At 46.7% G+C, this 15,428-nt stretch overlaps 1 protein-coding gene across 1 annotated transcript in view; it reads right to left on the reverse strand.

The window, feature by feature from the left end:
* Positions 1-15,428, reverse strand: part of ADCY10 (adenylate cyclase 10) — a 70,851-nt gene that overhangs the window by 36,206 nt on the left and 19,217 nt on the right. The window contains exons 8-16 of the mRNA XM_043520762.1: positions 14,569-14,760; positions 14,089-14,210; positions 12,038-12,114; positions 11,666-11,855; positions 9,059-9,114; positions 7,372-7,543; positions 5,381-5,573; positions 3,845-3,931; positions 2,832-3,115 (exon numbers count right to left, since the gene is read on the reverse strand). Coding sequence (XP_043376697.1) covers positions 2,832-3,115; positions 3,845-3,931; positions 5,381-5,573; positions 7,372-7,543; positions 9,059-9,114; positions 11,666-11,855; positions 12,038-12,114; positions 14,089-14,210; positions 14,569-14,760 — 1,373 coding nt within the window. The remainder of the gene's footprint in view (positions 1-2,831; positions 3,116-3,844; positions 3,932-5,380; positions 5,574-7,371; positions 7,544-9,058; positions 9,115-11,665; positions 11,856-12,037; positions 12,115-14,088; positions 14,211-14,568; positions 14,761-15,428) is intronic.

The following is a 15,428-nucleotide window of genomic DNA, read 5'->3' on the forward strand; positions in this document are numbered from 1 at the left end:
CTCGGCAGGTCACAAATGGGTATAGCAATAGGCAAAAAGAGTCTAAAACTGGAATGAGTTGCCCAAATTTGAGGTACTGGCAGCTGTGTTCAGCTGGCTGGAATAATGAAGACAGATGGGTCGGTAAGTCACCACCTGCCCCCTGTGGGACATGTTGAGAAGAGGTGTAGGAGCCACTGGCACTAGATGGCTGGGGGTTACTCCAGAAAGCCTATGCTTTACTGTGAGGATTTTACCTTTGTTTGTGGGCTCTGGGAATTACTCTGAGGACATCCAGGCTTCACCCAGACTGGTGAGGACTTTGGGCCCCATCACGGGACCACTGGATCCCAGACTGCCTAGGGGATGGGAGACTGAAGATTTCTGTTGGTTTCTTCTCTCTCACCTGTCCCCGCTGCCTGATTCTGTGCTCCTCCTCAGCTACCATCCAACCAACTCTGAGGCCGACTGAACCACATTGCACCATCATGACAGGCCAAGACACCGTCTCAAGCTCTGCAAGCCAGACATGCCACCGCTGAACCTGTCTGGAGCTGCCCTGCCTGCACTGATTCTTGGGACAACCCCAGACAAAAAAACCGCATTTCCCCAGCCTTTGCTGCCGCACCTTCCCTCCCCTCCTGTGCCAACCCCTTTGTCTAAAGAGCTGGAATAATCTCTGACCATGTTGACCTGAAATCCAGCAGCAAACGTAGCCTTTCTTTCCCTTCCCCAAAGGGGTGGACCCTTTAATATCACCAAAAATTCTGACCACCTTCTCAAGGACTCTAATAAACACTCCAGTCAGACTAGTCCCAATCCAGAGCCACTTTCCTGTCACAGCTCAGACAGCTCAGACTGTATTTTCCCTCTTTGCATTGAGTGAGTGTGACATTATTGACATGAACTGTGACCGTATAGATCATTGTTGCAACCAAGGTCCTATAGTTGCACCAAATCTTGTACAAAGGAAGTCGAGTAAAATGTCTATAGAAAGATTGTAATTTGCTGGTTATGATTATGCTGTCTGTATGTGTGTATCATTTTTGTATTTGAAATTATGAATATTGGCTATGTACTTGTATCTCAATGTGTCTGATACTAAGTAGCCTCAGTGAAGCATTTGGTCAGCTTCTTGAGAAAGGACTATTCTCAGTAAGTGCCCAATCAAGAGACACTTAACTGACAATGGACTTTGGGAGACGCCAATCCATATCTGAGCTTTCCTGAGAACATTCAAACTAACATGTAAATAATGGTGTCAGCCTGCAAAAAGCTGAATAATTCATGAACATGTGACTTGCCCAGGTGGTTGTAGCTGTGACTTTGCACAGAAGAACAAAGGGGTTTCTGCCCACAAGAGAGAGAATATAAAAGGCCCCAGAAGCCGCTCTATTTTGTCTTCAGCTGGCTCAAGAGATGGCCTCTCCACCCCAAGGAGATGCCTGAAAGAAACTGGGACAAAGGCCTGTAACTACGGGGGTGTAAGTGATTGCTGGACCCAGGCCATAAACCACAACGTTGGTCTGAAAAGGATTGGGCCCAGACTAGGAAGGAGTCTAGTCTGTGAAAGAAGTTTATTGGGACATCTCTGCGAGTGAGATTTACCTGTATTCAGTTTCCTACTGTATTAGGCTTAGACTTGCTTGTTTTGTTTTATTTTGCTTGGTAACTGACTTTGTTCCACTTGTCATTATGTGGAACCACTTAAATCCTACTTTTTATACTTAATAAAACCACTTTTGCTTATTAATTAACCCAGAGTAAGTAATTAATACCTGGGGGAGCAAAGAGCTGTGCATCTCTCTCTATCTGTGTTATAGAGGACAGACAATTTATGAGTTTACCCTGTATAAGCTTTATACAGAGTAAAACAGATTCATTTGGGGGTTGGATCCCATTGGGAGCTGGGTGTCTGGGTGCTGGAGACAGGAGCACTTGCTAAGCCGTTCTCAGATAAATCTGCAGCTTTGGAGGCATGGGTCAGACCCTGGGTCTGTGTTGCAGCAGATTAGCATATCTGGCTCAACAAGGCAGGGTTCTGAAGGCCAAAACTAGCAGAGAAAACGGGCTCAGAGGTAGTCTCAGCACATCAGGTGACAGTCGCAAGGGGGTCTCTGTGACCAAACCCATCACAGTAAGTAGCTGAAGGAATTTTGACAGGGCGGTTTCTGTACTAAGGTGCACTCACACCTGACTGATGAATGGTGGGGCAGGAAACAAAGGTCAAGTTAACATCTTAGCCTTCTGTGCTCACCACTCTTCACCAAAACAGAGGGGATGGATGGTACCAGCTTAGCTCCCTGCCTAGGGAGCAAACTGATTGAGAGATCCCCCGAGCAACTGCCCTGAGATGTACTTGCAAGCCAGAACATTAGAAGGCAGTGACAAGCCAAGAACTCAATGTTAATAACAATAATACCTGGACTTTCTATGGTGCTTTTGTCAGTAGATCTCAAAGTACTTCACAAAGGAGTCAGTATAATCATCCTCATTTTACAGATGGGGAAACTGAGGCACAGAAAAATGACATGACCTGCCCAAGGTCACCCAGTAGGCCAGTGATAGAGCCAGGAATAAACCTCAGGCCTGCTGAGTCCCAATCCAGTGCTCTACTCACTAGGCTACAGTGAATCTTTGCCAAGCCACTAGAACAGCACACAGTTAGGGCCGACCATGTTTTACTAGGTGCTAGGCTACTGGGCTGTTTTGACCCTGCTTTCTTGGACCCTACAGAGTCAGTCACTTGGCCATGAGCTATGTGGTTTCTCCTTTTCGGACCTGCTCCCCTCTGTTTTGTGGGAAAAGATTGGTTTGCAGCTAAGAGCACAGAGCAGGTGCCTATCACTTACGTTTCTAGCTCCCGGGGGATGCTGACCACCCCAAGGTCCTGGCAGGCTTTTTGCAGGATCACAGAGGGCTTTAGCTCCTGCAGCTGAACGTAGATGGTTTTTGCATTGTTAATGATGCTTGCAGCAGAGACACAAGGCAGCCGTGCTTGGCAGCTGAAAGGAGCTAGAGACATGACCATAAACACTGGGATGCTGGAGAGCAAGTTGTCCAGAAATTCCCATGAGGCAGGATCAATGAAGTGGGCTTCATCAATGACAAAAATGAGAATGTCTTTCTCCACTGCCTAAAAAGGCAAAGAATCGCCTGAATAAGGTGTTGCTTCAGTTACGTATATCTTGCCTTCAGGCCAGGGCCCGGGGTGTCATACCCACACCCCCGTGACTGCTACTCCAACCTATGGAGTGGAAGAGCAGCTGCAGCTCCTTTGTGTTGGTTAAATAAGATACTGGGGTCTGCATACACATGGATCCATGGCCCCTCCCATGGCCTGACCCCCAATCATCTCTAACATGACTTTCTGTGCTGACTAGGGAGGAGACAAGGTCCAGAGCTTTCCTCCCAGCCAGCTCACCCCACCTCATTCGTGCACCTGTAAGAGGTCTGTGTCCCTGCACACCAGGGGCAATATAACCCAAGATGATTACACTCTTTTGGAAAAGGGGGTTATTTATGTTTTTCCATTCTGGGGGTGTAGTCAGTGCATTTTGGGACAAAGCGTGAGCCAGTTTCATGGAGAATCCATCCCATAATCTGAATTTGAGAAGGGCCAGAAAGTGCACTCGGTGCTACAGAAAGACATAGTTCCTGCCCTCTAACTTTAGACATCACACAGTGAGCGCAGATAACAGGAATTAGGATTGAGGCGCGATACAGAGGATAAGGACATAAGGAAAATGGCTGGGGTATACCATATTCCCAGCCTGCTAGCCAACTGCTCATTAGCAGAATCTGCAAGTCCAGTGCAATCTGGGGAATCATTTCTCTCTGTTTCACAATGAAGAGAGTGGTTCACCTTCTGTAGTATTTTCACAAGAAATAGTTCCATCTCCTTTGTCCTTGTTTCATTGTTCATTTTGGAAACCTCGGCAGAGGTGGGAAACTAGTCAGAAAAAAATGAGAACAGTGAGCAGAAGAGGCAGCATTCCTGTTCATAATATACACATTCATGGGAAAAGCCCTGATTGAAATGTCCAGCCTAGTGAGACACACACGTTCATCTCAGTGTCTATCCTTTTCACACAGGGATTGCATCATGTGGGCATGCGTATGTGACTATACCAAGGCCTCTGCTTCTAGATCCTCCATCTAAGTCCAGCTGAACAATTAAACTACCATCTGACAGCTCTTTGGTGACCTGTGTGAAATAAACTGTTGGTCTTAGTCCTGCTCTGGGTAGGAGGGTGCCTACAGCAGAGGAACTATGGGTGAAATCCTGGTCCCACTGAAGTCAATGGGCATTGACTTCCCTTGTGATTCAGTTGACTCTGGTTGACTGACAGTGGACAGGCTAAGAACTGGAGGGGCTGTAATCGCTGAACTGCCCTCTCACCTAGAGAGGTGGTCCTTTCAAAGCAGAGGTGGGAAGTTGTGTGTTTACAGAAGGCTCACTCCGCCATTGTGGGAATTCTGTGGATAAGGAGAAGGGTTTCGTTCTCCAGGGCTGCCGAGCCTGCACCTTTCACCCAGCTTCCATTTTTGAAGCCTCACCCTCCATGACACCTTTTTCCCCTTACACCTCTTTTGAAACAATGTTTCCATGCTGTGCAGTGACAGGCAGCAAAACCAAATCACTTAAGTGTGGAAAACAAGAAATGAACCCCCCCCATTTACTTTTATGGCAACTAGTGCAGATATCAGAGCGAATCTTTCCCTCCACATCAACTTTTCTCCACTCCTGTTCCCCTTGAAAGTCAAATGCAACTTCTCATTGGAGGGGTCCTCTTACCATAACTGACTAGCATCCACCCATTCCCTTAACTACTCTGTAAATCCCCTAAGCCCCCATCTGACCCCCCAACTCCCCAAGTGCTGCTTTCTAAGTCTTTCCTGGAATGAGTAAGAGCTTTTTCTTGCCATCTCACAAGTCTGGGTGGAATTGCTTCCCTTCCTCCTGTGTAGTTGCAGATGGTAGACGTTCTGTGAATATCCTTTAGAAAGTATAGGAACAAAGTCCAGTGTGTGTGCACAGGCTAGGATTCAGGCTCACCAAACAGGTCAGCCTCATGACTGCAAGAAGGCCAATCCCAGAATAAGAGTGAGGAAGTGGGACAGGTGAAGTGGATGGCATCAGATCGACAGCATGATGCCACTAACTCTTCCATGCAGATTTAGGAACAAACATTTCTTCAGCCACACCCAGCACCCTATTTATCCCAATTATCACGACTGTGTTGAATTTCATGAGTATTCACACCTTTGATCAAGTGTGCAATTTCAGGGCAAGAACAAAAAATGCTGAGATGCCGAATTGGTGTGAAGCAAGGTAAATAACAGAACCCAGTTCCACAGACAGGCTTTTCCCCCAGAAGGTGAGGGCTTTCTCCATTACCTTAACAAGAAAGATGTTATTCAGGAGGCAATAGTAGGTCTGTTCTACCACACCTCGGAGTTTGCCTTGGAGGATGTGCTGTCTTGCATCGTAAGATTTACAGGCATCAATCCCCAGAAACATGGCCATGAGTGTCCGGATGGCAAAAAAATTCTGCTGCACATTTATCTTCGTCAGCTCCATAGCAACAACCCTGCATGGTTAAAATGAAGAGAAATTATAAGGAAGTTCTAACGGGGAGTAAGGAAGAGCCAGCACATTCTGAGAAAGAATTACAGAAACACAAACCTACCGCTTACCACATGGACATCTAGACACACAGAAAAAGCTTCCAAATGAAGGAGAAATAATGGAACCAGCGTTCTTCAGCCCTTTCTGATCGACCTCCAAGACAACTACAAGACATTTCAGCACCTGATTTTCCTTATGGATAAATGGCTGAGGATCAGCAGCGGATTTGAGCAATGTCTCCTGGTCTCTGTTTCCTCCATGGCTGGTGCAAAGCAACCTAACCGCAGAGCTCAGCCTCTCCATTTTTCTCTTTTGTTTGAGGGACACAAAAGATTAACAGCCCTGAACTGATCTCCAACCACCTTTCCCAACCACACCCCTTTGGGTTTCTGGCAGAGTCCAGACTGATCAGCCTGTTTATTGTCTTTTGGAGAGCACACCCTTGTCAAAAGCACCTGGCTGCTTTCAGTTCAGTTCCAGGCATCCCCCTGGACTCTAAAGTCATCCTGCATTGAAAGACATGCAACCATACATACCCGTGAGCATCCATCCCATTAGAGCTGCTCTCATTGCCACATCACATGCATCCAAAAATGCCTTCTCTCAGTGAGGGGCCATCTCCCAGCCCCTCACTAATGACATTTTTAAAGTCTGTCCATTTCTCTTGGGGGGGAAAAACCCAGCACACGCATGAGCTTTCGTCCACAGTTTAAAAGTTGGATTAGCCCATGAAAAGCTAGTAACGCTGTGTCCAGGTAGACAGAAAACATGGGCCAGAGTTGATCAACATCTTTTGAATTTTGAAATTTCAACATTTTTAATGTTGACATTTGAAAAGTAAAAAGGATTTTTTTGTTAATATTGACAATTTTCATGGAAATCTTTCCCTAGCTTTCAACCAAGTACTAAGCTGTTCAAAATATTTCAATTTTTTTGAACTTTTAAATTAAAGGGGGGGAAAATGAGAGGAGAATTAATAAAACAAATTAGCAGAATGCCCCCCAATTTATTTTTTAGCAGCTCTACTGGATACACTGTCTTGCTAGACATGTTTCCTCTTTAGCACTGAAACATGAATCCGACTTGATCTGGGTCATGACAGCCTCAACCAAGGAGTCTCTCATAGGATGGATGGGAGAAATAGCCAGCAGTGTCTCTTTCTGATGCGTATTCATGCCCTGCTAGTTTTGAGGTTCCCAGAAATCACACTTTCCATACGCTGTCAGAAAACAGATGGACGGCTATGCCTTCTGATTCACGGGGGGTGGCTGGGTCAACAAATCAACTGGACAAGAAGCCACAGTTAATCAAAGAGCAGGTGAGGTTAATCCTTTGAACCACAAAAGGACCCATCCAACCACAAGTGAATCTCTCAGATTGCCTCATTTATTAAATGAAGAATTAGAGTAGTAGACAGGCATTGATAGGTACAATTGGACCAATGGTTGTTTCACCTCCCCTGTGACTGTGCTGGCTATTCCTGTATGTGAAATAATAGCTGTACTAAAGGAGGAAGTTACTAAAAGCTCCTCTTTCCCATGCAGGGCTCATTTAAGCCATTAGAGGTCAGTTTGCAGCCAATTAGACACCGTCTCAGTCTGTGCCAGCCTCACAAAGCCTCCATACCATTGGCATTATTGCAATCTCTGTGGGAATGTTGCAGCTCAGAATCACGATGCAGGGGCAGAGGTGTGTGGGGCACAGGGGTCAGGTGTATCAAAGTGGGCCAGGTGTATCAAAGTGAAGTTAAAGGCACTTACCTGTGGCCAGCCTTCTGGCCTAAGTAGGCAATTTCAGCAAGTAACTGGCTTTTTCCATAGCCCATAAGGCCTTCATACATTATGATACGGCCTTCTGTAGACCCCACAAATCCTTTCAATAAAGTGTCATAGATTTCAAGCTCTTTTTCCCGACCTGAGAAACATTGAGTGACTGTAAGAAAGCAAAGACCAATGCACTTCCCTTTCCCTCTTTGCTTAGCAGTGGCAGCATGTCTCCATCCATATTGAAAATGCATCCATAAGTCACTGGTTCATTCCCACCTCTGCTGCAGTCCTTATCCATCCCTTTCTCCCCACTCATTTTGATAATTGCAGCTTCCCTCTGTAGCGTAGTCCCAAACCCGACTGTCCAGATTCCAGCGGACCGCTGCTACCCTCCCCCGCAAACACACAAAGAAGTGTGACTACATTATCCCTATCCTCACACAACCCCTTGTTCATTCCAATACCCGGTGTCACTCTTCAGATTTGTTGCCAGCCTCCCTTACAGACCCTGAGCTACATTCACTGGAGCTGGCACAGGGAAGCATAATTTACATCTCTCCTTACCAGTCTGCCAACTAGGAGATTCACCTCCAGGGAGGGCAGATAGTAGTTGAGTGCATCAGCTCCTAGAGGGCAACAGGATTAAAACTTAGAGACGAGGTGGGGCTCACCCAGTATTGGGGTGCTGGGATCTAGCATTTTGCTTTAACCCCATTTGTCAGTAAAGTGAAAAGCCCTTAAAATGAAAACAACAAGGAGTCTGGTGGCACCTTAAAGACTAACAGATTTATTTGAGCATAAGCTTTCCTGGGTAAAAACCACAATGCAGCTGAAGAAGTGGGGGTTTTACCCACGAAAGCTTATGCTCAAATAAATCTGTTAGTCTTTAAGGTGCCACCGGACTCCTTGTTGTTTTTGTGGATACAGACTAACACGGCTACCCCCTGATCCTTAAAATGAAGTGGGCAGTTAACACCTCTGCTTGAAAACTTGTTTCTTCCACCAACAGGAACTAGTCCAATAAAAGCTATTCCCTCACCCACCTTGTCTATCCTGCGACCAACACAGCTACAACAACATGGCAAACCTGTATTCCATACTCTTGTCTGACCATGGACAGGTCCTGCACTCCTTAGCACCATATAAGGCCTGCAAGATCAGGCACCACAACTTCAGTGTAAAGGCCCCGTATCTTTAAGAGCATCCTGAGCACATCTCACAGCTTTACATTTCTGAATGATCCCAATGGTCAATCACTTAATATCCTCAAGTAAAAAGAAAAGGAGTACTTGTGGCACCTTAGAGACTAACCAATTTATTTGAGCATAAGCTTTCGTGAGCTACAGCTCACTTCATCGGATGCATACTGTGGAAAGTACAGAAAAAAACGTCTTCTGTACTTTCCACAGTATTCATCCGATGAAGTGAGCTGTAGCTCACGAAAGCTTATGCTCAAATAAATTGGTTAGTCTCTAAGGTGCCACAAGTCCTCCTTTTCATTTTGCAAATACAGACTAACACGACTGTTACTCTGAAACCTATCCTCAAGTAGTGGCTCCCCCTCAGACATTTCCCCCCACATCCATCTCTTCCCCGGGCATCATCTTCCCAGCAGCAACAACTGCTCCACAGGTTCCTAATGACAAATCAACTGGAGTTCTGAAGAGCTCTGTCCACCTACCCAGTAAGGGGTAACACTCAGACCTCTCCTTGGTGAGATACGCTTTGCCAATCATTCTGCAAGGAGGAAGAGAAAGGAAAGCTGCAGTTAAAGAGCGAAAATACTCCTGGTCAGAATCTACATGAGTGGGGGCGCAGCTGGGCTGCCCACTCTCTCTGAATCCAAGCCCTGCTTCCAAGAAGGGTTTCATTATTCTTAAGCCTCCTGCACCCAGAAGCTCAAGTTGAGATGGGGCGAAGTAGTGTCATGGGGTTTCCCTTCGGAAGAGCGCTAGAGGAACATCAATAATTAAGGAGCCTAATGAGCCTGGTGTAATGGGAGGGTTTATTAAAATCCATCGGAGAGCTAAGAAGGAAACGAGGCACAGCAGCCTACGATTCCTCTGGTAAAGAGCAATACAATGCGCACCAGTCTGGTTTCCTGAGCTCCTCAAGGGTCTGAAGGTAACAAACAATTTTGTACTGCAAATGGGCGAGAGATGAGAGACAAGTAGGAATAGACAGAGTCAATAAAGCTTGCAGGGGAAAAGATAAGGAAAGCAAAAAAAAAAGCAGAATGAGTTAATACTAGGCAAAGGCTGTAAGGAGAATAAGAGTTTCTATAAACATGTCATGGGAAAAAGAAAGTAAAGCCATTAATAAGTAAGAAGGTTGATGAAATCGGTGATTACTCTGAACTACTGTGATGCTTTTTAAAATCTCTCTTTAGCAAGCTATACATTAACAACAGCCCGGCTCCTGCAAATTGCTTCCCACATACGGACTCCCACTGATTTTAATGGGGCTCCTTCCACAGAGAGGAACTTGTAAGAATGTAGCCTTGGATTTGGACAATGAGAGCAAGGCAGTTCTTGTATAAACAGCTGTTGATGAAAGGAGGTATCAGGATATATGAAAAAACAAAACACATGCAAACTTGGTCTCTGAACTCAATAACTAGCTAGCTACACCACAGTTGCTATGAACTTGGATTTTTCTGTACTGCACCTTTAAATTTCTGCCAGCACAGCTGATGCAGCATGTTCCCAAGAAGGGACCCAAACTGTGCTCCCTCATGGAGACTTTACATTTGTTCTTTCTTAGTCTGTTGTGCCCCTTAATCTGAACTGAAAGTCATTTGGACTGAGACTACAGGGCTGTTCTAGGTGTATGGAGAAACACTGCATGCTTCTACATTTCCATGGTGCAGTTCTCAGTCTCCTAGTAGCTGGAGCTGATGAGGGAGTGGGAGAGAGATGCAAATGAGACACTATAGTTCCCCATTCTCTCAAACATGAGGCTTGATTGAAGGTATGCCAGTTGAAGCTATTTTTACACTAAGCTATTTGCTGTCCAAGCAGCTGTTTGTCTCCTTGGTTAAGTTGCCCTGAGTCGATCTTGTGGAGGGGGAAGTACAGGACTTTGGAGATGAAATTTCCTAAGACAGCTGTGAGATGATGCTCTGGATTCTGGCAAGGATGATGCACACTGTGGCTTTGAACAGACAGGATAGCACTCACACCCCTTTGTGCTGATCAAAGGTAATTTGCCCTTTCATCACCCCCACCCCACCGTGGTAAAATGGGGGTGTGACTCTGGAAGCCCCTCAATGCCAACTAGCAGAGGGCCCCTCTACTGTAACTCACATCAGGTCTGACATACTCATTACCCCAACACGCTGTTGTCATGATATATATCTCAAAGATGTCATGAAAGGTATTGTATATAACCTGGTGACATGCTGGTTCCAAAAATCACTGTGTGATGTATGTACAGGTTGGGTACAAAGTGTTATAGATGTGTGCTGGAAATATATTCACGAAAAGTGTTTGGGAAGTAGAGCGTAAAACCCAGTCTGTCCTAGGCAAAGGCATGCATATTTACCTGTCTTACCTGGGTTACCAGCAGAGGACAATGGAAGTATATTTACATATAAGGAAAATACAGACATCAAGCTAAACAAGCGGGGGAGAAGACTGTGGACTTTGAGTAATATAAGGGGAACAAAAAGACCTTTTAGTTCTCTATCACTGAGGGGACAGTAGAGTCCAGCACCTTTTGACCTATGAAAGCTGGATTCTCTTGGCCGGAGAGGCAAGAGCTTATGGAAACATGATGTGAGAAACTGCTTAGGCAAAGATTGCAACTTGCTCAGATTGAGTTTTCATCATTAGAAAGTGTGTTTTGTTTTGTTTGTGACCTTGTCTGTCTCTTTTGCCCTTGCTTAGTGTCACTTAAATCCAAGGGCTTTGTGAATAACCTTTTTCTTGTTTTATTACAAAACCATCTCAGTTCTGTGTATTAAAGTGAAGTGTGAGGCCTCAGCTAACCTCACAGGCTGGTGTGTGCTCTGTCTCTTTGGAGGCAGTGAGCGTAACATGAGGGACTGGATGCTGTAGGGAGATGTCTCTGGGGAACACGCAGCTGGGGCTTACTGATTGTTACCAGCAAGCCAAGGTTTAGACTGGCAGAGTCTTGAGGAGTTTGCTGGCAAGGCAGACAGGCTGGTGTATCAGGGACCTGCCACAGAGCTTAGCAGTACCAAAGCTCTTGCTCTTGCTAAGGCAGAGTGGTAACAGTGACTCACAGTTCTGAGTGTTCTGAGCTTGACGTCACAGGGGGCACTTACGTTTTCTCACTGATGCCAAGATAATGATAGACCACACCGGGATTCACAACTCCTTTCATCTCAGTCTGAGGGAGCTCTTCGAAGAAGTAATGAGGCAGCCTGGAGTTGGCGTAGGTCACTGCATCACAGGACACTAACCCTGGATAATACATCATCATCCGGGCAGCAAGATTCACCTTCTGGCCAATGACTGTGTGGTGGAGAGAGCAAGAAAATGGGCACTGAAAAGTTAACTGAGCTCCCACCCACCGTCCTGTGGACAGCTCCATGCATACATACCCCTCCACCAGCAAAAATATGCAGCCTACACACACACTCCGTGGGTACCCAGGGGATACCAGACATGCACAGGACCAGAGAAACAGACTGTACCTGTGTATTCATGCCTTACACGATGGCCAACTACTCCACAGAACACTGGCCCGCTGGTTACTCCGATGGAAACTAGCCTAGCAAGCAATGAGAGCAACATGGAGTCGGCAATCCCAAATGTCCAGTCCCTCTTGCCGCATCTGCTCACGCACCCTCTCCCCACCCACACTCCTGTAGTGCTAATTTGTATTGACTATCCCCACATCAACCAGCTAGGTCTCCGAACAGCCTGTGTGCAACTCTGTGTGTGCGCAAAAGGGATGGAGAAGGATGCAAGGAGGTTCCCTCACGCACATCCCCATGTAATGACAGTTCTTGTGCTTCCCAGAGTGCAGAGTGCTATGAGCTACCATCGCTGTTGGAACTAGCCTCCCCAGAGAGATAGACCACAGCCCCACCTGCTAGCCACCCCAGCTAGCAGAGCTGACCCCAGGCCAAAGGGAGCCCCTGTCCATCCTTTGCAAGGGTGCCACGGAGGCCGCATTCCTTAGGCAACTCCACAGGCACAATGTCTCTTTGACCTCCCCATGGTTTGTGAGTCCCTGTTCTCCCTGTAATGCAAAGCCACAATTGAGCCTTCATTTCCTGGTGTGGAGCTGGAGGTGAAGCCCTGCCTGAAAGTTCAAGGAAGTATTCACATTTTTTCAACACATTTATCTGCCCACAGTAGAAATCCTGCATGCTTAGAATGTTTCCATGGGTGAGGGAGTGGTGAGATGGGTGTAGAGTTTCAGCCCTCCCTCCTTGCATCATCCAGCTGTCCAGTCTGTTATACCACACCCATCGCTATGGTATGTGTATGCTTCCCATATTTATAATGGGTGCACACAGCAGAAAACTGCTTAACTGTAATTGTCACTGGACACTGATCTCGCAGGGTACTCATGCCTGGAATTTAATTCTTTCACATGTGACTGGTTGAATTTCCCTGACTCTTTATGGTTGGCATGCCCCTTAAAGGGAGTGACTACTGAGCAAAGCACAAGACACACACCCCTATTGGCTATCATGCACTGTTCCCAGCTGAATATTAAAGGTGCCCTCTGAGTGTGCCAGTCTGAATTCTCCCTGCTGGAGAGTCAGGAGCTGGAGGGACGTCAGAAAAGGAGAGTCAGGTTACACAAAGACTCAAAGAGATCAGTGCCAGTGGTGTGAAAAGGGAGTGGGGTTTGGTCTGGTCTTGTCATTTATAGACACAAAAGGGGACAAAGGCTCTGGTCCCACAAACATGCAGGAGTTTAATTTGAAATCTCAGTGAAATCAGCAGTGCTTGCATGCCAAGGCACAGGCCTCAAAAATTCAGCAGCCAGACCAGAGCGTGCTGGAAGGTAGGAGAGGGTGAAGTGCTCTCTCCAAGCACTGCTGGAGTCCTGCCAGCTGACGGGCCTCGGGGTCCCCTTCAGTCAGGAGCTCCTCCACCAAATGCAGTCAAGAAGGGCTTGATGGGACCTTTGGAGGCCAGTGGGGTGGGGGGTGACCGTCAGTAGAGTTTGGCTCATGCTCTGTCCTGTTACCAATGCTCTCAAGGAGCAAAATGCCTTTAGAGCTCAAAAATTTGCCATTCTCACACAAATGGAGCTGAGAATCCTGCACAGCTAGTGTCGGGTTAGTGAAAGACACATTGCTCTCTCTTTTCTGCAGGGCCTGGACTTGGGGATTGGAGTTTCTTGGGCTGTTGTGAGATGGGTCAGTGAAGGTGGTTGGCTTTGCAGTTTGCTCTTAAGGATGCTGAGGTTCACGGTCATCCTGAGCAGGTTCCAGATTCATGGCCAGTCGCTATAAAAGTTCCATCACCTGCACCCACCAGTACCACCCTGAGGTTGCGGTTCTATTGCTCCAGTAGCATGTGGCTGTCTTAGGAGGTCAGGGTCACGTAGCGTGAGGGGGAGCCCAGGTAAACTGGGCTAATCCCAAATTTTGTCTCCCAGCTGTCATGTCACTGCCTTCTGCCCACTAGGGGGGCCTTCCTGTTGGGATGAGGGAGTTTAGATGGCAAACAAGCCCAATAGCATCCCTGTAGACAACATGGAGAACTTCACCTTCCTGCTTACTTTATTTTCATGCAGTTCTCAGAACAGAAGTTGAAGATTTTAAATGCACTGTCCAAGGCGTGGGTGCTCTCGTCAGCCTGCTTATCCCCAGGGAGCCCAAACACACACAGGAAAGTGCAGCCCTGCCAGGGAGGGGAAAGAAAACACCAGAGGGGGGAGGGTTTTTTCCAAAGAGCAAATCAGTAACAATGTCTGTAGCAAACAGTTCCACAGTGCTCCAGCTCTCCCACCCACCCTGTTAGAGTAGTGCTGTCATACACCACCCCCAAAATGCTCTGGGAGGCCCCACCACCACCCCAGACTCAGTCTCTTCAGCACTGAGCTTCTTATCATTCCTCCTGATGGCTGCCCTCCACCTCCCTTCTCTATCCCTAATGACAACACCACTGTCCTTCCTGCCTCCTACTAGTCCTGTACTCTCAAGGGAATGTTTGCCAGCTCCGGCTGCCTGGCTGGCATGGCCTTGAAGCTCTGACTCACTTTGTCAAACATGAAGACTTTGTTGATTTTGCCGCTGAAGACGTGAATGGTGTCTGAGATCTTCATGTTGGCATTGTGGATGGCCTTGCACAGATGCAAGGTATTGGCGCTTTCGTCAAACTGCAGGTTTACAAAGACAATTGTGACTGGCCGAAGCTCAGATAAATATTCCAGAGGTTGGTTGTCATCAATCTGAAAGAGAAGAGCCGGATGTACTCAACAGTCCGTACTCCTGGTGAGCGGGGACCATTCACTACTCCATATACCCCTCCTCCAGCTGGGCTGACTCTGCTCTCAGATACAGGTGCTAACTTCATGAGGGCAAAGATATTAGATCAGCTATTGCCATAGGAAGGAGTGGGCCCCCATCAATGGGAAGCACTCTCCAGTCTCAGGAAGATGATTCTTTCAGCACAGGACTGGGAAATGAGGCTAGGTACCAAGGGGACAAAGGGGGAGATAGCTGAGCAAAGCCTGTCAATGTGACTTTGCTACAACCCAGGTCTCCCCATAAACTTTAAAATTTTAAACAGAACAAAGAAAAAACTTTTTCATACACCTTACAATTAGCCTGTGGAACACATTGCCTGCAGTCAAGAACTCAGCAGATTTCAAAAAATGATGACAACATCCAATGTTACAATAGTAAGGATTTTTTTAAATAAAACCCAAGAGTTTTGGAAGGGATCTAAACCCTCATGTCTCAGGTCATAAGCCAAGGGAACGGGGAGGAGAAAACTTTCCATGTGGACAAATTGATCCACAACTACGCACTCCAGGGTTTCTTGTATTTTCCTCTGTATCATAGAATATTAGGATTGGAAGAGACCTCAGGAGGCCATGTAGTCCAATCCCCTGCT

The sequence above is a fragment of the Chelonia mydas genome, chromosome 8 (assembly GCF_015237465.2).
Source record: "Chelonia mydas isolate rCheMyd1 chromosome 8, rCheMyd1.pri.v2, whole genome shotgun sequence".
NCBI classification, from domain to species: domain Eukaryota; kingdom Metazoa; phylum Chordata; order Testudines; family Cheloniidae; genus Chelonia; species Chelonia mydas.